At 44.4% G+C, this 19,873-nt stretch overlaps 2 protein-coding genes across 4 annotated transcripts in view; one reads left to right on the forward strand and one right to left on the reverse strand.

The window, feature by feature from the left end:
• The window catches only part of CFAP263 (cilia and flagella associated protein 263), a 38,707-nt gene extending 30,033 nt beyond the window's left edge, over positions 1–8,674 (forward strand). Inside the window, exons 9-10 of one of the 3 annotated variants that reach the window (XM_067718077.1) lie at positions 2,868–3,018; positions 4,525–8,674. In XM_067718077.1, coding sequence (XP_067574178.1) covers positions 2,868–2,996 — 129 coding nt within the window. In that variant the 3' untranslated portion in view covers positions 2,997–3,018; positions 4,525–8,674. Of the gene's footprint in view, positions 1–8; positions 2,712–2,867; positions 3,221–4,524 lie in introns of those variants that run through there. The other 2 variants (XM_067718075.1, XM_067718076.1) reach the window with 2 other exon arrangements.
• PRSS54 (serine protease 54) lies at positions 492–12,470 on the reverse strand. Its single transcript, XM_067718080.1, is given in 6 exon segments — positions 492–1,089; positions 4,458–4,589; positions 5,182–5,440; positions 9,854–10,025; positions 12,385–12,433; positions 12,435–12,470. Coding segments are annotated over 6 exon segments (1,194 nt in total). The 3' UTR covers positions 492–543.
• Positions 12,471–19,873: the final 7,403 nt, after the last annotated feature.

A 19,873-nucleotide genomic window follows, 5' to 3' on the forward strand; every position in this document is an offset into this window, starting at 1 on the left:
TTTTGCAGATGTCCTTAAAAGGCTACCGCAAGGCTTGGAATAAAATGAAAATCACCAATGAGCAGTTGCAGGCAATTTGCCCCCTGGGAAATAGCCAGAGGGAGGCGACGGCTGCCGACCAAAAAGTGATCCATTAAAGTAATCAGCTCCTCTCTAGTCATGGGGTCCTCTCACTGTTCCCTGTGCTGGCTGGTGTCCCCAATTCTCCAGCCAGGCTGCTGCTGGTCACCTCCCAGGCCACATCGGTCCCCGGGGAGTGTTTTCACAGCCTGACTCCGGGAACCATAAACACTGAAAGAACCACAGGGCACTCTAATGGTTTGACACTTGTTAGCCCACGTTTAGTTCACAAGCACACATGAAAATGACCTTCCTGCATGTGAGAGTGGGACAGAGGAGGGAGACCCCCCCCCCCCAGTCTGTACTGTGGGCCTGTCCGTGGCAGCCCAGCTGTGCAACTCTCAAAAAGAGACACCAAAGCAGCGTGGTGAATGCCTGGCACGCAGCATTCTGAGCTTACTCTTCCATTTGGAAGGTTAGCTCCTAGACTAAGATACCATTACCAAAGAAAACAAGCACAAAGAAAAATAAGACAATTTCTTGGGGCTGATGTAACCTGTTCTGGCCCAATAGAGACCTGCCCTCCCCACCCTCCCCACCGTTGTCATCATAGTACGTGGGTTGGATGACCACCTCAGACTTGTCTGACTCCCTCAGATCCTTTTCCCTAAAGTCTAGACTCACTGGAGTGCCATTTGCCATTTGTGACCATGAATGCATGGTGGCCCTTTTTTGTCCTTGGAAGTGTGGTTGGGACTGTCCAACCTGGCTCAGCCCAGCATGTTTTTTCTGTGTCACAGCATCACATGATGAGTGGCTGGGGAAAGGAATCAGGTTTTTCCAGTGGTGGAAGGAAGACAGGGGAGGGCTGGTCTTCTTGGTCTTGGATGTGATCCAGTTGCTGTAGTCTTCCACCTTGATGTACAGGAACAGGCCAGGGCATTTCTCACCACCTTGAGACAGGATTCCTCTCAGCACCCACAGATTCAATTCCTTCAGCTCACACATCATTGGGTTTCCTGGGTCCCCCTGTGACAAAGGACAGAAAGCTTCAGGTCTTAGAAAAACTTGTTTTCTTTTTTAATATGTCCCTGTGCAATTTACTATCTTCTAGAAAAGTTTTACACTGGTTCTCACTGGAAATGGGGTAAGTTATAGGATAATATTTCCAATCTAGGCCACCTCCACCACAAATTCCAACAAGATGACCTTTCCTTTCATTATACAAATTATCTGTAGGCTCCTGCAGTTTGCCTGTAGCTTCCTGGATCCCATTTCATTTTCTTTCCCCTTTCCAGTACTTTGAATAAATCCTCCCTCTCTTTTGGTTTCTCACTCCTCAAATGTTATTTTGTTCCTTTCTGGCCTGGAATGCTCCCGTTTTTCCTTCTCTTCCCTATTTTGTTTCCATCCTTCGTTTAAGCTGCTTGCACCTACCCACAGTCCTGCTAGGGTCAGTCAGACTTGCAGGAAGCACACGCTGCCGGGCTGGGTTCACAGCTTTTCCAACCTGGCAGCTGCCTGCCAGTGCACCTCTCAGGAGCAGTCCTCTGGGCCCCGGGAGTTCTGCCACACAGACCTTATCTCCCTTCAGGTGAGTGGGTAGAAGCCCAGCACACTTGGCTGGACATGTGACCCTAACAGGTTAGCTAATTCTCTGAGCTAAAGTGGGGACACGGTTAGTGCCTGTAACACCGGCAGAGCTCCTGGCACAGTGCCTGACATACGGGATGCACTCAGTTAACAATTAGCTGCTATTACCCTGCTGTGCAGAAAAGGCCATCATTTTTAATGTGAAAAACTGAGAAATGTGGGAAAAGCAACAGGACAGCTACTAGGTGTAATTTACCTTACCTGTCCTCCACCCTACCCCCCGCCCCCAGGCCTCCTCTTAAAGGAATACCTGCCCCCCAGCACCAGCCTGTGGTCCATCTTGATCCAAGAGGGAGTTTATCATCAAAGGCTGGCCAGCCACCTTTGACCTATGTGACCTGCCAGGCGAGACAGGCTGGGTGATCACAGTTTGCTCTCACTGTGTGGACTGAGGCACGGAGGGAGGGGGCTTGCAGCTGACAATGGGAAACAATCTGAACAGACTCAACAGTGAGAATTCAACAGGCAAAACAGTGGTCACCTCAGCCCCTGCCCATTCCCAGGCCTGGATGTTGGAGCTTTCTTGGGTTCCTACACACATGCAGCCTCTTTCACTAAACCCTCCTTTTTCTGAGGAGGCCACACCAGAACAGAAATGCAGGCAAATGGGAGAAGCAAAGAACACTTCTGCAAGCAGGGCCATGGGAGGCATGCTCTGCAAGGCTGCCATAATGCCCTGGTTGTCCCACAGCTGCACACACACGAGGATGACATTCCAGACTTCGCTCTGTGCTTCTCATTAGATGGAAGGGGGTGCTTGAGTGTGGAACTCTTTGATTTTTTCAGTTTCTCACATTCTACTGTTTGCATCCCATGCTGCCAAACAGCAGAGGGCGGAGATTTCATCCCTGAGCTCTGGCTGGTCCTCCTAGGACTGGTGAACTGGCTCTCATCTGCCCCTCATTGTGTCTTCCTGGGGCCCAGAGGCTCTCTGGCCAAGGATGGAGTGGTCTCCCCGCCGTTCACCAGTCCCACTCCCAATTTGCTTTAACTGTGCTTTTACAGCTTGAGGAAGAAAAAGAATGCCATTCAGGACAAATAGTTTTGACAAATGACTGTGCGGTCAACATCCCTGGCTATTGTGTGGTTTTGCAAGTTGCTGTTCCACTCGGGTGTAGAATAAGCTGCTGTTTCTATTCCCCGTGACGTGTAAGGCCGAGACTTCTGAAGCTCAAGCAACGGAGACAAAAAGCACCAGGCGCTCCAGCCCCACCTCATCTCCCAGGGGAGCGACCCCCTTTCATTGCGTGATCCTCAACCTTGACATCCAGCAAAAGCCCTAACAGTTGTGGGAACAAAGGAGGGGTGAGTTCAGAGCTATTCTACTTTTGCTGGGTTTCTGAGGACCCGTTAGGGCAGACACTGAACCTGGGTAACTTATTCTACATGTGAGAAGTGTGGCTTTGAGGACCTCTGGACACTAGAACACATTTCCTAGGAAGGATCCTAGGTAGACAAGGCAACTTTTTTTTTTTTTTTTGCAAGCACAATTCTCTTAAAAAACAAAGGACTGTCTACAGGTGTGCTACAGTTAAAAACCAATCTGACCTTTGTGGGTGGTTTAAAGAGGTGATCATTTAGAGGGTAAGCAGCTTACCATATTCCAGTGAATTTAAGATGCTCTTAAAAGTTAGCATCTTTGAAATGGGATGTGTCTTTTAATCAGTAGATTCCAGAGTTTCAGTGGCAGCGTTTTTACTTTCTCAGTGTTACATAAAATAATGGTGCATTCTGCACCTGACAGCATCCTGGATTTGATGAAGTGTGGTACTAGGTTGATGGAGTGGCTGATGGCAGGATTTTGTTAAGTAGCTACGTCTTCTACTGTATTTTAACACATTCTCTAATTTAAGAAGCTTCTACAATCCTCCGCCTGGAAGAGAGCCCAGGACAATGTAGGCACTTGATAAATGTTGAGCCAACTTTAGAAGGGCAAACTTATTTCCTGATGAAAGGCAGTCCCTCATGCTTTTGCAATAAAATGACTTTGAGAAAGAATTGTCCGCACATATGTATTTTTTCCTTTTTCTCTAAAAAACTTTCCCTAGATCCTCTGGAAAAAAAATTTCCCCATCAGGGAATCCTGAAGGTTACTTCGAGAAAAGTGGTTGATCAGTGTCTTGGACAATTTTAGAGTAGAGGAGGGAAACTCTGCCTGGAAATCTGGCAGACCTGAGTTCTCGCCTTTAAGATTTATTAACTCTGTGGCCCTGGTAAGCCACACTTTTTCCAGATACAGATATGAGGGGGCCTGGACAGGTGTTTGTGAATTCTGCACAGTTTCCTGAGGCAGTAGGACAGCCACACCTGGACAGCCCACATTCAGCTAGAGGGCAGGGCTTCTTACAGGGAAAAAGAAACCCAGTAATTGATGAACAATAGCATCAGGCTGGGTTCCAAAGAAGCCGAATACAGCGAGCCCACGCTGTAGGCGTGCTCAGCGTGTATCTGCACATGTGGTTTGGACTCACTCTTTCAAACTTTTAGCTAATGAAAAAACATGTGACTTAGCCATGCTTTGTCATGTCACACTGAAAACAGTGACTGGTTAATCCATTCGGCAGATTGTTATTGAGCACTTGCTACCTGCCAAGTGCTGTTCGCCCTGGAGACGTCCATGAATCCCAGGTGACAGTCCCTGCCCTCACAGAGCTCACAATCCAGCGAGGGGGAGTCCTGAGGCTCCCCATGAAGTGACCACTGCTTACTCTCAGCCTGTAGCTTCTGTTCCACCACGTTCTTACCAAGCAGACGGCATCAGTTTCCATCTCTATGTGATTGCCACATCCTGTTTTCTCGATTTTGTTTAAGGGACACAAGTCGATGTCCTTCACGGAGATTTTCCTCAGGATACTCATTGTCATGTGATTTCCTGTCTGGACAACAGAGAGCCCGAGAATTATTCACAAGAAGACGTCCCCCGAGTCAACGCAACTACAGCTCACATATCCAGATGGGAGTGAGTAGGAAATGTTCTGATAAACCCCCTTTTCCTCACAGAAATCCGAACCTGTGTCTCAGTTTTTACTGAAAACTACCTTTGCTTTGAACTTGAATGTGAAAATAGGCAGAGAAAATGTTCACATCTACATCTACAGAGAATGAATGCATTTCCTTGTTTGTTTCCCAAAAATAAAAGAAAACAAGGATGGCTCATACAAGAGGACTGTCAGCTCTGGTTCAGGGAATAATGTCCCCTGGCCCTTCGGTAACCTTGCACTCATTTCAGGCTGCTTGCTGCCCAAGTACTTCCAATTTCGGTGTAGGAATAGAAGAAAAAGGACCAGACGTAAGAATGGCCTCAAGAGGGCAAGCGCTGGGAATCTTGACGGATTAACTGAGGGTTCCAGCCCAACTCTAGAACCTCAGGCCACCTGAGTTATTGAGCTAAGCCCTAGAATGGTTCATCCCAGTCACCCCCACTGCTAGCACACACACAGCCTCCTCTAGGAGAAGAAAGGCATTAACTGCAGATGTGGGATTCCATCCTGCCACCCAGCAGTTCTGCAAGGCTGGTAGCATATGCAACTTTCTGCCGAGGAAGCAGATGGGCTGGACCAGGTTGTTGAACTGCATCGCCGTGTCTGTCTTCAGGAGGGCTATGTTATTTTTCATTGTTTTATTATCAAAGTCCTCATGGACGATGATGGTGTTCACTGGATATTCTTTGTGAGCGATCAGTTTTGCATCCATCTTAGCTATACCAACTATAGCAACAGCGTCCTTCCTGGAGAGAGAGCAAGGTAATCTTGAGAAGCCAAGAAAGTTTTCCAGAAATAAGACTTGTGTCTACAGTGTGGAAGCGTACTCCATATCCTAGGGAAAACTCAATACAGAATGCTCAACACTGAGACATACCCTTGTCAGCTCCCAGCTGGAAACAGATGGCACACTCAAATAAGGTAAACTGAGGAAAGTTTAATAAAGGGACTCTTTACAAAGGTCTCGCAGGACGTAGGGAAATCACAGAGACTAGTGCAGTATGCTGGGTTCCGGGTGGCATATGCAGCCTTCTGCTGAGGTAACAACAGGGTGTTGGTGGGAGGGAGTGGTCAGACAGAGCCATGGGGAGTGGGTCCCTTGGCTGGAGGAGGCATCCAGTCTGCAGTACCTGTCAGGGGAATACCTGACCTCACTTCCTTCCTCCCTCTGATCTCTTCCCAGTGCTCCCTTTGGCCAAACCCAACTGGAGCCCAGAAGGCAAGAGCGCCCATTGGTGTAACCCACACAGGTCAGCCTCCTGGCACCCAGCAGAATGGAAAAGAGTAGAGAGTGGGTCTGGAGGGGCAAATGGGAGAGATCCAGCATGGCTAGTAAAGTTGCTGGACTTCAGTGACAAAGAAGGAATCCTTGGGCATCCACACAAAACAGATTAAGTCATCTTAAGTTTGTCCTCTGATTTATTGTCTAAGCTGGGGGACTTGTGGGAGTGAAAGGGGATGCTAACAATAGGATAACAGGTGTAAACCAGGCCTCTCCCGGGGAATACTGGGATGTGTGATCTCCCACCTACAGAGGAAAAAATCAGAATGGCTTCAGACTTCTCCACAGCAAGATTTAATACCAGAAGCTGAGGTGCGGTGGGGGTGAGAATGCCTGTTAAGTCTTCAAACGGAAGCAGGGCAGCACAACATTTCTGAATATGTAAAACTCGAGGAAATATGGTTCTTGGGAGCCCTTTAAGAAACTACTTGGAGGGACTTCCCTGGCAGTCCAGTAGTTAGGACTCTGCACTTCCACTGCAGGGGGCACACGTTCAATTCCTGGTCAGGGAACTAAGATCCCACATGCTGTGCAACGTGGCCAAAAAAAAAAAAAACTACTTGAAGACAAATTTTAACCAATTCTAGTGTTGAATGGAAAAAATCCAGCAAAGTGATGGTCAGTAAGTGTGGAATTCGTTATAATATGGGTCTAAAATTAAAACAAAAGAGAAACTTTTAAAGTTATAGATAGGAGTAGTGATGTAAACCAGCAGAGGTAGGTATATACACCAATTTTCTCATCTTTTATGGAAGTCTAAACTATTATTTATTTATAGCTAATATATGAAATAACAGGGGTGTACAAATATATATATATATATGAATCAAGGTAAACATTAAAGTACATAAATAAGCTATTAAAATTGTGTGGTCATGAAGAATGAGGGAAGAAGTGAAAAGACAGGAATTCTGGCATCAGCCACAGTAGAATCTATAGAGGACTATCCAGAGAGAAACAAGATTTGTGTGTCTTCCATGAAATTATAATTCTAAGATGACCAGGAGAACACAACTTCAAACTTTCCAAATTTGTCAGAAGAGACATACAAAACAAAGCCATATAATGAAGAGAAAAACAGCAAGCAATAAAAAAAGAAGAGTCCAAAATAAAAACAAAAAGCAGGAGCTTCATTCTGAACACCAGAGCAGAAGAGCATGCAACAAGACAAAGAAAGGCCTTTCATGATGATAAGGAATTCAGTCTGCAGTGAAGAGTTCACTTATAAATATCTGCAGCAAGTGATACAATGTTCATGAATTAAATTCCAGGAAATAGGAGGAGGAAAAGCCAGAAATTTGTAATTCACCTCAGTCAGCCTAGGATAGATCAAGTAGACTCCCTGCCCTAATTTTATATATTAAATTGTACTCCAAGGACAGAAAATGAGCTCTTTAATTTACCTGTGGAAAATATTCATACAGACCACATAGTAGACCCCAAAGATAACATCAGCAAATTCCTTAATAGATCACCATGCAGTCTAACTCAAACTTAAATCATGTTAAAATACAAAACAAAACACCCTATTACCTGGATATTTTTAAATGGTCTTTAATAAAACCCAGAGTCAGAGAGGAAATCAAAACCAAAACAGCAGACCAGATAGAAAATAGCAATAATGAAAACACTACATAGACAACGGAACCTCTCTGGAGGGCTGGTTGGCAACAGCTATCAAGATTTAGTCCAGTTTTTCCACTCTTAGGTTATTCGTGCAACAGTATACTTCCATGTATGTGAAATAATGTGTGTCCAAGTATATCTACTGCAGCATTTTTTGCTACTAGTGAAAGATTGGAAACAACCCAAATTTCCATTATTAGAGGACCGTGTAGTTATGGTACATCCATATGGGATACTGGGCAGCTAACTGATGCATATAATGAGGTAACTTTCTATGTATCGATAAGAAAGGATCACCCAACATTCATGACAGAGTGAAAAAAGCTAAGAGTGGAATAATGTATATGGTGTGTTACTAATTGTGTTGGTGGGTGTTATGGATTGAATTGTGTCCCCCCATATTCATAGGTGAAGCCCTAACCCCCAGTGTGAATGTGTTGGGAGATAGGGCCTTAAAGGAGGTAATTAAGGTTAAATGAGTCCATAGGGTGGGGCCCTAATCCAACAGGACTGGTGTCCTTATAAGAAGAAGAGACAGCAAGAATGTGTGCACACAGAGGAAAGGCCATAGGAGAACACAAGGAGAAGGTGGCCGTCCACACGCCAAGGAGTGTCCTTGGGAGAAACCAACCCTGCTGACACCTTGATCTTGGACTTCCAGGCCTCTGAAACGGTAAGAAATAAATTTCTATTGTCTAAGCCACCCTGTCTGTAGTATTTCATTGTGGCAGCCCCAGCAGATTAATACAGGGGAGAAAGAAAATTCTCTCTCTGTCAATAGATATGAGTCAATATAGATAGACCTATAGGTATGTAGATATCCATGAGTGCATGGAGTGTTTCAGGAAGAACACCCAAGAAACTGGTGACAGAAATGGCTCAAGGGAGGGAAATGATGACTGAAGGGCAGGGAAGGGGAGGAGCTGATTTTCATTATACACCCTTTGATTCCTCATGAACATCACAGTATTACATGTATTTTCATTTAAATACATGTATTTTTAATTAAAAAATACAAATCATATGTTAAAAAATTCAGCAATTGTACAATATCTCATCAAGGGTTTACACTATAATGTATTTGGCCAGTTATAGTAATTATATTCTCTCTCCCCACACTCTATATGTGTATATATAATATATAATGTATAAATAGTATATAATATATAGTATATATACTATAAATTATATAATATACTATATATTTATAAATTATAATTGTAATATATATAGTATGTATACTATATATATTATATACTGTATAATATATACTATATATAGTATATATCACATACAATATATATCTATATAATATATTGAATAGATGGATCTATATGTAATTGTATATAGAAGTTATATACTGTGTATCATATATAATATATTATAAACTATAAAATAGTAACTATATCATAATTTACTTATCCATGATAATCAGACATTACACTTCCAGTGTTTTGTGTGTAATTAATCATCCTATGAACAACTTGTGCATAAAACTTTTCCAGTGGTTGAAATTATTTCCTTAATGTTGATACCCAAAAGTGAAATCATTGGGTCAGAAAGTGAGACGTTTTATCAAAAAAAGTTATTCCTTTAATAGCATGTATAGGCTTTTTTTCTTTTTCTGGTTTAAGAAAATGCCCATTTACTGTAAAAAATTTGGAGAATACAGAGAAGTTCAAAGAAGAAAACAAATCACATGCATTCTGAGCACCCAGAGATGGGCACTCTTCAAGTGTTTGCGGATTTCCTTCAAGTCTTTTCTCTACGTGCATGTGTTTGTGGCAGTCACATTGTTAAGGCCTGAGGTAAGTGTGTTAAGGTAAGGGCTCCTATCAATTCAGTTAAACAAGATAAGCAATAGGAACCTCTAGTATCAAGAGTCAGTGCCTCTCCAATAAAGATGTTTTAAAAAAATTTTTTTTAAAGTGTCTAAAAATAAAAGTCAGTGCCTTTGTGATTGTAATAAAATGGGAACAAATATCCTTCCTGTAGAAGATGGAGAAACAATCGTTTCACTTTGCAGTTGTGCAGCTGGCAGTCCTCACAGCAGAGGAGACACAGACTGCGCCAACCTTGGCAACTGGTGACTTCAGGAGCCCCAAACTCACAGTGAGCACTGCGCTGGTAAAAAGCCCTGTTGCCCTGTCACTGGGCATCCACCTTCCAGGCCTCCCCAAGCTGAGCAGGAAACAGAGCCCCCCCACTCCGCCTCGGTGGGCTGTGTAGACTCCAAAGGAGGGGTACTGGCCTGTTTTGAAAGGCGGATGCGATGCTGAGGATCCAGAACTCACTGAGGATGCTGCCGAAAGCCAGGTGGGTGTACTGGACATCCTGCAGCGACACCACCCATGGGAACTCCTCGTCTTCGACCAAACCCTCCTCGGAAGTTTCCACGGTGTTGCTTTTCTGGATGCCGCAAGCTGCAGGGGGTTGTGCAGGGGCCTCACTGCTGGGGCAAAGAGCTGGAGGCCTGGGGCTGCCGCCACCGCACCAGACCCCAGGACCCGCTCGCACTTCCGCTGGTTCCCCACTTTTTCTGGCTCTCTGTCCTGGTCACCACTAACTCTACCACCCACATTTATTTTCCTAGTGGGTCTTCTTCCCCATAAAAGGCCCTTGGTGGGTCTCCCTCCCTAGTCCATGTGCCCTGTCCCGATGAGTCCCCGTGCCTGGCCTCCTTAGTGGACCAGGGGTGCCCATCTCATCCTCGCCTATGCAGAGTGGAGTATAGGGATTCTCAAGCTGACTGAACATTTCATCCGCCTGCTGCCCGGCCCCTCCCAGACCCCTGGAGATGAGGCCTGGGCATTAATGTTTTCCAAAAGCTCCCCAGGGTATATTCGAATGTGTACTTGGGGTTGAGAACCACTAGTGTTTCAGGAAGTCCCTGGACACAGTGTCCCAAGTGCAGTTGGCCCCTATGTGTTGAGACCTGGGGAGAGCCACTCCTCTGTCTGGGCCTCAGTTTCCTTTTATGAGAGGTGGGGTAACACACGCCTCTCACAAGAGGAGAGTTGTGTCCCCATGACTGATAATGCTAACCCCAGGGGACAATTCCATCTTTTCCCCATGTAAACCACTGCTCTGGTAGCCACTGCATGAGTACCCAGTGCTTTTTTTCTAAATCGGTGGCCCTGGGTTCTGTGTGTCACATGGTGGGTAGCACCAGCTGAAAAAGTCAGGTCATTGGTGGCTTCTTTTTCAGCCATTCATCCAACCGCACACGCAGCCCTGCTGAGTTAGGGGCTGGGCTGGCAGGGAAGGATTTCGGGATCCTGTCCCCGCCCCAGGGGAGGTCACAGTGCACAAGGGAGACAGACACATTGGAGAGTGGTAGCATTCAGAGAGACTTGTGACACAAGGGACAGTGCCCGGAGTATACAGAGGAGGGGGCATGGATTCTGCCCAGAACATGAAGTCTGGGAGGGCTTCCCCCAGGAGGTGACCTCTGAGGTGAACATCAATGACAGAGAGTTTCCAAACCATGACGCTGAAGTTGACTGAACATTCAGTATAGTCATTAAAAGACCACAGCAGACCTCCATTCTAGGGCGTCATGTGATCAAACATCTCTATGAGTTGACACTTGGAGTCTTTGCTGAAACAGTGACAAGAGCTGGTTGTTAGCAAGATGATGTCTGTAAGGTCACCAAGTGCTTCAGGATCACCAGAGACAAGAATTCCGTTTTTTTTCCACAGGACATTGGCAATCTGTAGTGAACGAGGCACTAACCAACTCTTCCTAACGCACGAAGAACCTACAGGTTTGTGATGACTTTTGCTTTTTCAAAGCTCTAGCTGGCTGATTCATTCGTCCTTATAAAACTCTTGAACAGCCAGGATATAATGAGGAAATCTGCCTCAGAGATGAAATGGTTGCCCTGGGCCCCTTGCCTGAGGCTTTTTAAGAGAGGAGAGAGGCCCTGTCTGTGTTTTGTCTCCTTGGGCTGCAAGGAGATGGAGGAGGCCTGGAAGGTGGGACGGTCCTCTTGGCGTGTGTATGTGTGTGTGTGCGTGCACGGAAAGCCTCTCCTGTCCCCCATCTAACTCCAGGAAGACAGGAGAGAGCCAGCTGGGGTGGCAGAAGGTGGGGCAGAGCCTGCTTTAATCAGGTGCCCCACTCCGTCTCCCCTTTCCAGGCCGGAATTTTAGTCCTGGGCAACCTGGGGGTCGGGGAGGGGACTGCAGCTGCCACTTCTGCCAACTGAGGCCAGGCAGCCTCTCAGACACCTCCCTATTCCCGGGCCGGGCCCTGCAACTGGGGGTCAGTTTAGAGGTAACAATAAGGTTTAAGGATAAAGGGTTTCATCGGAACAATACTGAAGTAGAAACACAGGGAAGGCCCGGTTGCCAAGTGCATAAGACGCACCTCGGGCCCCCACCCGGCTCAGGAAGGATGTCTGCCACCTGACGGAGCGCAGGGAACGTGCCTCCGGAAGAGCAGGGCAGGGCTGTGAGTGGGGAGGCAGGCCTCACGCCAACCCGCTCTGCGCAGGGACCTCTCCATAGCCTAAGGCTTGTCTCCCTAACCGTACTCTCACCAAGGACTAGGCCTGACATCAGGCTGCTGAAGCCGCAGTTTCCTACATCCACGCCACACGTCCCACTCTGTCCCTGGTTCCCACCACCAACGCAAGCTGCCCAGAGCAAAATGCCATGAATCACCTACCCCCTGAGTCCCTCTCTGGACATTAAGTACCATTTTCTCTTCTGGGATGATTCCCCCTGCCATGTCACACAATCAGCTAAAGTTGGGAAGGAAGAGAGAAGCACACTCACTGGCAGAAGCATGGGAGACGTAGAACAGCACCAAGAGCGTCCGTCTCATCACTTCCATCCCCAGAGAGAGCCGCAGCAGACACCATGGGCAGCTGTGAACACAGAACAGCCAAACGCATGGGCTTTTCCTCTCCTCCCCAAGGTGGTGATTTTCCCCCAGCGTCAGAGTCCCTGCCTCTATTCCTTTCCACTGACAAAACTTCCAAGACATGGGAAACATCCCTATTTTTTGGGTCCGTGCCGTAAAGAGGCAGGAGCCAGCTGCCCAGCCCCGCTCTTCAGCCGGCGACGCGTAAGACGGCCCAGCAAGAGAAGGTGGCCATGCCGGTCAGTTTTCTCCACAATCCGCAATCCAGGGCCTCCGGCTTTCCCACAGAGCTGGGTCTCAGAAAAGGGTCATCTTTCTTTTTTCTTTCTTTTTTTTTTTTTTTGCAGTACACGGGCCTCTCACTGCCGCGGCCTCTCCCGTTGCAGAGCACAGGCTCCGGACGCGCAGGCTCGGCGGCCATGGCTCACGGGCCCAGCCGCTCCGCGGCAGGTGGGATCCTCCCAGACCGGGGCACGAACCCGCGTCCCCTGCCTCGGCAGGCGGACTCTCAACCACTGCGCCACCAGGGAAGCCCAGGGTCATCTTTTGACGCGTGGAATTCAACCCTAGCCTTAACTCTGTAGCTGTAAAATGCTGCTGACAGCAAAAAGCAGGTGTTCCGTGAAAGCCTACCCTGATTTTGCCCCTCCTACTAAACTCTACTGGAATTTCCTCTAATTGGTGACAGCTCATCCTTTTACATAGTAACTGCCCCAGCATGTCACTCAGTTCATTCACACAGTCACCCCGTGAGGTGGGCACTATCATCATTCCCATTTTACAGATTCAGAAACTGATACTCAGAGACATTGAGAATCCCACCCAAGGTCACACAGCTGCCAAGTGGTGGAGCTGGAATTCAAAGCCCAGGCGTGCTCCTCCATCAGCCCCACCACCAGGCCTACCCTCACCTCAGACAATGCACAAGAGCCCAAGGAACCCGTGCATGCCGTCCTCAGTCACCATGTTCTGCTCATGACACCAAGTGTTTCTTGTCGTCAGAATGGTTCTCAGAGTTCTTCCGTGAACTGCTCCTGCTAAAGGAGAAATGAACTCACCCTGACCTTACACCGCAGAGCTCAACAGAGGGATTCCTGCTACCACATTGGGAAGAATGTTCCATTGTGGCATCATAGTTACCATGGTGTCACCAAGCAAACGTCTGGACATGGGGACGCAGGAGGAGCCGGGATGAAAAGCCTGCCTGTTTCCTAAACTTGGCAGGGCTATTCTGGAAGCCAGCCTCTCCCCAAGTCTGGCTGAGATGGCATCCCTTTCGCTGGATCACAGAGTCCGGTCCAGTCGTGGCTGTGGTCTGCCTCCTCAGAACCTGCCCTGTGTCTACATGAGTCTGTCTGACTGGATGGAGGAAGCCCACGACTTGGGTGGGTTTGGTTTTTCCAATCCCTGACAACATTTCTTACACTCCCTCTGTGGTTTCCTGGAGGCTCAGCCCAGTTTTCTTTAGCTCCCACGGCTTGTGGGTCCACGTGGAGCTACCAGAAGGGCCCTGCCAGACCACCGGGCCAGATGGATCTGCACTCTGGCCGCTACGAACAGCTCTGGCTTCAGCACAAATGCCAGGACTTTAGGAAAGTGTCGAGAACGTTGTGGTGAGATGTAACTCCATGGAACCAGAGGGCTCGCAGGCTGCTGGCGCAGGTGCGTAAATGGCACTCATTGGACAGACAGATGAATGGCTGATGGGGAAAGGATGGCTGGATAGAGAGCGAAGCCTGACTAGAGAGGAGCCACTATCTCCTTCCCCTCACGGTTTCCCTGACACCCATCCCATGTGTGCCTCGCCAGCCTCTATCACCTCCAGCACCGAGCAGGGCTTAGCTTCTGCTGGGAGAATGGAATCGGTAAGATTTTTGGCAGTGGGAGAGGTGGGAGCTGTTGATACTTCAGTATGCTCCACATTGCAGGTCTCAGAGAGCTTTCACATTTTCTCATTCAGGATTCACAATCACCGTGCCAGGATGAGGGAATTACCCAAGTTTCCAGATGGAAACAGAGTGCCTCAGGGTGGGAAAGTCACTTCCCTAAAGCCGAACACCTGGAAAACGTGGGCAGGATTCCAACCCAGATCCTTCCAACTCCAGGGTCAACGATCTCCAAGTCTGCATTTCTCAGCCTGGACCACGTGCTACCTTTATAGGGGACGGAAGTAGCAACAGTGATTGGGGCAAAGTCAAAGTTTGCTCTGTAAGAATGGAGATGCTGAGGTTAGTGCCCAAGACCCTGACTCTCTCCAGATTCCTCTTTAAATTTCTTCATGAAAAGAGGTCATGCGCAAACCACCAGAAACACTCTGTCTCCTCACAGGAAGGATCTAGCATAACCCACGATAAGAAAGGCTCAGAATCCTGCAGGGGCCCAGCAGACCTTATAGACAGTGGGCCTCAAATTTTCATCCTCTCTGGGCCACTTATTACAGACTGCCAACTTTAGGTAAATTAAAAAAAAATTCATCACAACGTTTTAAATAATTCTTTAAGGTTAATAATAATAAAATTTATATTTTATATCTTTGAAAGGAAATTCATTTTCCATCTTACACCAAGGGCTCCATATCCAGGACAGTGACAGCATGAAACGTATGTCGTTTTTCAACCTGTCACTTTCTATTTTCACTCTTTATTTACATTAAGTTAGAAAATCCTAACTCTCAGAGGACGTCTGAAATCGCAGCATGTTCTGGGGGCTCCATCAGATATTCAGTTCAGTGTATTCAGATTGAACGTGGACTCTAAAATCACGGAGAGAGTTTTTTCACTGATGACTGTTCTCTGATGCTCAGGGACCTGCCCACCATGCTCAAAACCTGGGGAGTTGAAATTGTCTTCTGGAAAGTTGAAAGTTTGATTCTGAGAGATAGTGATGGTCGGATTTCTAGTCCGCTTGGTTTCTTTTCCCTCTGGAAAATATTTCTTCATGTCCCATTGCAGCTTTGGAAAATGTTTTTTCAACATGCCAATAAGAGCTTTACCACACTTCAGAAATCTCTTGTGAAATTAACAGGACAAAAAATATCAAGCATTTCTTCATTTATGTACCACCTATTTTCCAAGCATTGCTTCCTACTCATCCCTGGTTTGTTGAATTGTTAAGCAAAATATCTACTCACCCAAATATGTCATAGTCATTGCTCACCTGCTTGGGGTGACTTTTCTACTATACTGAGACAACATCCTACAAAGTCTCTTGAACAGGAATTGTGTCACTAGCTCATGCTGCCTTCTTTTTGAGTTATTTTTCATTAATGTCGCTCACTGAAGGCTTCCCAATCATGGTATGATGTCTGCTATGAAGAGCATAACTTTGAATCAGGCTTTTGCCATTTAGATATCTTTTCTGCTTAGGAAAAAAAAAAAGCAAGAATTTTAAATTCAAGAAGCATTATAATGCCCTCATTCCAGAAAAAAAAAATCTATAACTTATATACCAAAGAGGTCATTGTGCTTGTTTGAAAATGACAAAAATATTTTAATGGTGTCATGCCATGATTTGGAAATTTTATTTTCAGATATCTGTATTGGATTTGCAAGTTTTTCATGAAAGAGATCATCCATAGAATGTTTTAAATCTTCCTAGAAAGGTTTAAAATAGAATATCAGGTTTACCATGTCCTTAACCCCTAAATAAAGAACTTGTATGCAAGACTTTTTCAATTCTTATCAAAATGAAACACATTTCATTAGCCACTGGCCCCTGAAAATCAAATTACCCAATCAACAATCTTTGAAACAGGCTGATAATGAACATTTGTACCACATGTAGCTGTGTCAGTGTAAATTTCCCTAATGAAAACCTTCCATTTTAAGTCATTTAATTTAAAAGGAACATTTAACAGATGTATTTCTTTAAGTCAAACTTACCACACAACACAAGAGCTAGGACATTACCATTATCTTGTATTTGCCCTCTCTCTCATTCTCTTGCTCTTTGTTTTATAATAAGTTTATCCATGTGTATATATGCTTAAACTATATATTGAGTACATGGGCAAGAGTTTCTCTAGGCTGTGTATACTGGACGTAGGGTTGCTAGGTCAAAGGATATGTTAGGATATACCTGTTTTTAGAAGACAATGCTAGACTGTTTTCCAGGGTGGTTGTACCAATTTATACTCATACAAGCAGTGTATATGGGTCCCTGCTGATCCATGTCCTTTCCAACAGTTGCCACCGTCAGCCTTAATTTTTGGTCAATCCAATAGGTATAAATAATATCTCATTGCTAATTTGCACTTCCCTAACTATAATGTTGAGGATACTTTCCCACATGTTTATTACCTCTACAAGTTAATGCTTATGTCTTCTGCCCTTTTTTTTCTGTTGGGTTGCCTTCTGTTGGGTTCTTATTGCTATGTAAGAATTCTTAAAACATTCTGAATATTGTTCACTGTAGGTATGGTGAATATCTTCTACCAGTTGTGGCCTTTGTTTTCACTTTTGATTTCTTTATGGTGTTTTGAAAAAACAGAGGTCTCAATTTTAGTTTTAATAAAGTCAAATGTATGAACATTTACAGCTAGGGCTCTTTTGTCTTGTTTAAGAAACCCTTCCGTAGGTCAACATCAGAGATCTATTCTACTATATCATCTTCTCAAATCTTTCGAGTTTTGTTCTTCACACGTAAGTCCTCAGTCTGTCTGGAACTTTTTTGTGCATGGTATAGATTCACTTTTTCTCACGTGGATACTCAGTTGTGCCAGCATTATTTCTCCACAGGTCTCCAATGTGACCTCAGACATATATCAGCGTTTCATTTGTGCCTGGGTCTGTTTCTGAGCTCTCTCTTTTGTTGCACTGGTCGTTTTGTCTATATCCCTGTGTCAATTCCACACAATTTTATTATAGTATTATAGTATTGAAATATTATAGGGAATTCCCTGGCGGTTCAGTGGTTGGGACTCTGAGCTCTCACTGCCGAGGACCTGGGTTCGATCACTGGTCAGGGAACTAAGATCCTGCAAGCCTCGCGGCGTGGCCAAAAAATATATATTATATATTTTTGTACAAAGCTATACATATAGCTTTGTACAAGCCCTATATCTAGTAAGGCAAGTGCTCTCACCTAATTCTTTTCCTTTAGGAATGCCCTGACTATTCTTGGCTTTTTTTTTTTCTTGACTCTAATGCTGGCACAACTGAGTATCCATGTGAGAAAAAGTGAATCTATACCATGCACAAAAAAATTCCAGACAGACTGAGGACTTACGTGTGAAGGACAAAACTTGTAAGATTTGAGAAGATGATATAGTAGAACAGATCTCTGATGCTGACCTACAGAAGGGTTTCTTAAACAAGACAAAGAGCCCTAACTGTAAATGTTCAAATGTACTTTTTAGAATCAACTTGGCAACTTCCACACACACAAAAAAGCAAAAACGAAAACAAAAAACACCTTCTAAGATTTGGATTAGAATTGCATTCCATCAGTAGATCGATCTGTGGCTAATATAACATCTTTACAATATTGAGTCTTCTTATCCATGAGCACAATGTATCACTCAATCTAATTAGATCTCCTTTAAGATTTTTAGGCACAGTTTTATGATTTTCTGCAAAAAGGTCTTGCACATCTTTTGATAGAATTTATTCCTAGGTATCTTACACTTTTTGGTTGCAATTAAATGATGTCTTCTTTTATTATTCTTTTTAACCATTTCCCTCTAAACCATCACTATTTCTAATAATTTACCTTTAGATTCTTTCGGATTTTCCGTGTAAAGAATTATATCACCTGCAAATAATGACAGTTTTGTTTCTCCCTTTACAGTTGTTATGCCTTTCATTTCTTGTCTTACAGCCTAAGACCTCCAGTACAAAACTGAATAGAATCAGTAATAGCGGGCATCCTTGTCTTGGTCAAAGGGAAGGTTTCTAACACTTCCTCGTTTAGAATAATATATGAAAATAGATCGTTAAATAGATTTACTTAATTAGGTTAAGGAGCTCCCCTTTTATTTCTAGGTTTTGTTTTGTTTTAATCAAAATCTGGGATTGAATTTTGTCAAATAATTTTTTGGTGTCAGTTAAGATAATCATATGGTTTTTCTTCTTGAATTGGTTAGTGTGATTAATAAAGCATACAGAATTTCTCAAATTAAACCACTCTTGAATTTCAAGGATTAATGTTATCTTTTTATACACTACTATTTGCCAGTGTTTTATATAGGACTTTTGGCATCTGTGTTTGAGAGTTAGATTGGCTTATAATTTTCCTTTCTTGTTGTTGTATCAGTTTTAAGGCCCTGTGGAATTAGTTGGGAGATAGAAATGGTCTGTTCTCTGAAATTTTGCAGAACTCGTTTGAAAACTACCCCAGTCTGGTGTTTGCAGGGAAATTTTTAAAGCTGATTACTTGTTTTAGTGCTCCTAGGACTATACATCTTGACGTGCTTTGGTAAGTTATATTTTTCTAGGAACTTTTCCATTTTGTTAGTTTTCAAATTATTGGCATAAGGACTATAGTACTCACTGTCTTTTAAAATCTCTATTGTAAAAGTTAACATTCTTTTTTCATTCCTAATATTGTTTATTCATGCCTCTGTCTATTCTTTATCAGTCTCTCCAGAGTTCCAGTTTACCTGTGTTTTCAGACTAAATTTTTGTCTTTGTTGATCTCTTTGTCTTTTGTTTTTGGATTTTTTTTAGGTTTTTTTTTTGGTATCTTTGTTTTTTAGCTTATTGCTAACATCTTTTTTTAGTACTAGCACTGGTTTATTACTTTGTATCTTTGTTTTCTAGCTTATTATTCTCTACCCTTAGACTTATTATTTGTTTTCTTCTACCTTCTTTAGGTTTATTTTGTTTTCTTTTTCTACAATTTCAGGCTGGACATTCAGCTCATGAATTTTTTGCCCTCTTCTCTAAAATAAGCACTTAAGACTTCATGTTTCCCTTTAAGTTCTACTTTCTTAGCATTTCTTAAGTTTAAAGTTTTATACCTTGTGCTTTCCTTATCATTCATCTCTAAGTATTTTTACATTTCCATTATGATTCTTTTTTGACTCTTGAACTACTTAGAAATGTGGGGTTTTTTTGGGTTTTTTTAAAATGTATTTTATTTATATATTTTTGGCTGTGTTGGGTCTTCGTTGCTGCTTGTGGGCTTTCTCTAGTTGCAGTGAGCGGGGGCTACTCCTTGTTGCGGTGCATGGACTCCTCATTGTGGTGGCTTCTCTTGTTGCTAGAGCATGGGCTCTAGGTGCGCGGGCTTCAGTAGTTGTGGCTCGCGGGCTCTAGAGCACGGGCTCTAGAGCGCAGGCTCAGTAGCTGTGGCGCACAGGCTCAGTTGCTCCACAGCATGTGGGATCTTCCCGGACCAGGGCTCGAACCTGTGTCCCCTGCATTGGCAGGCAGATTCTTAACCACTGCACCACCAGGGAAA

The sequence above is a fragment of the Pseudorca crassidens genome, chromosome 20 (genome assembly GCF_039906515.1).
Source record: "Pseudorca crassidens isolate mPseCra1 chromosome 20, mPseCra1.hap1, whole genome shotgun sequence".
NCBI lineage: Eukaryota > Metazoa > Chordata > Mammalia > Artiodactyla > Delphinidae > Pseudorca > Pseudorca crassidens.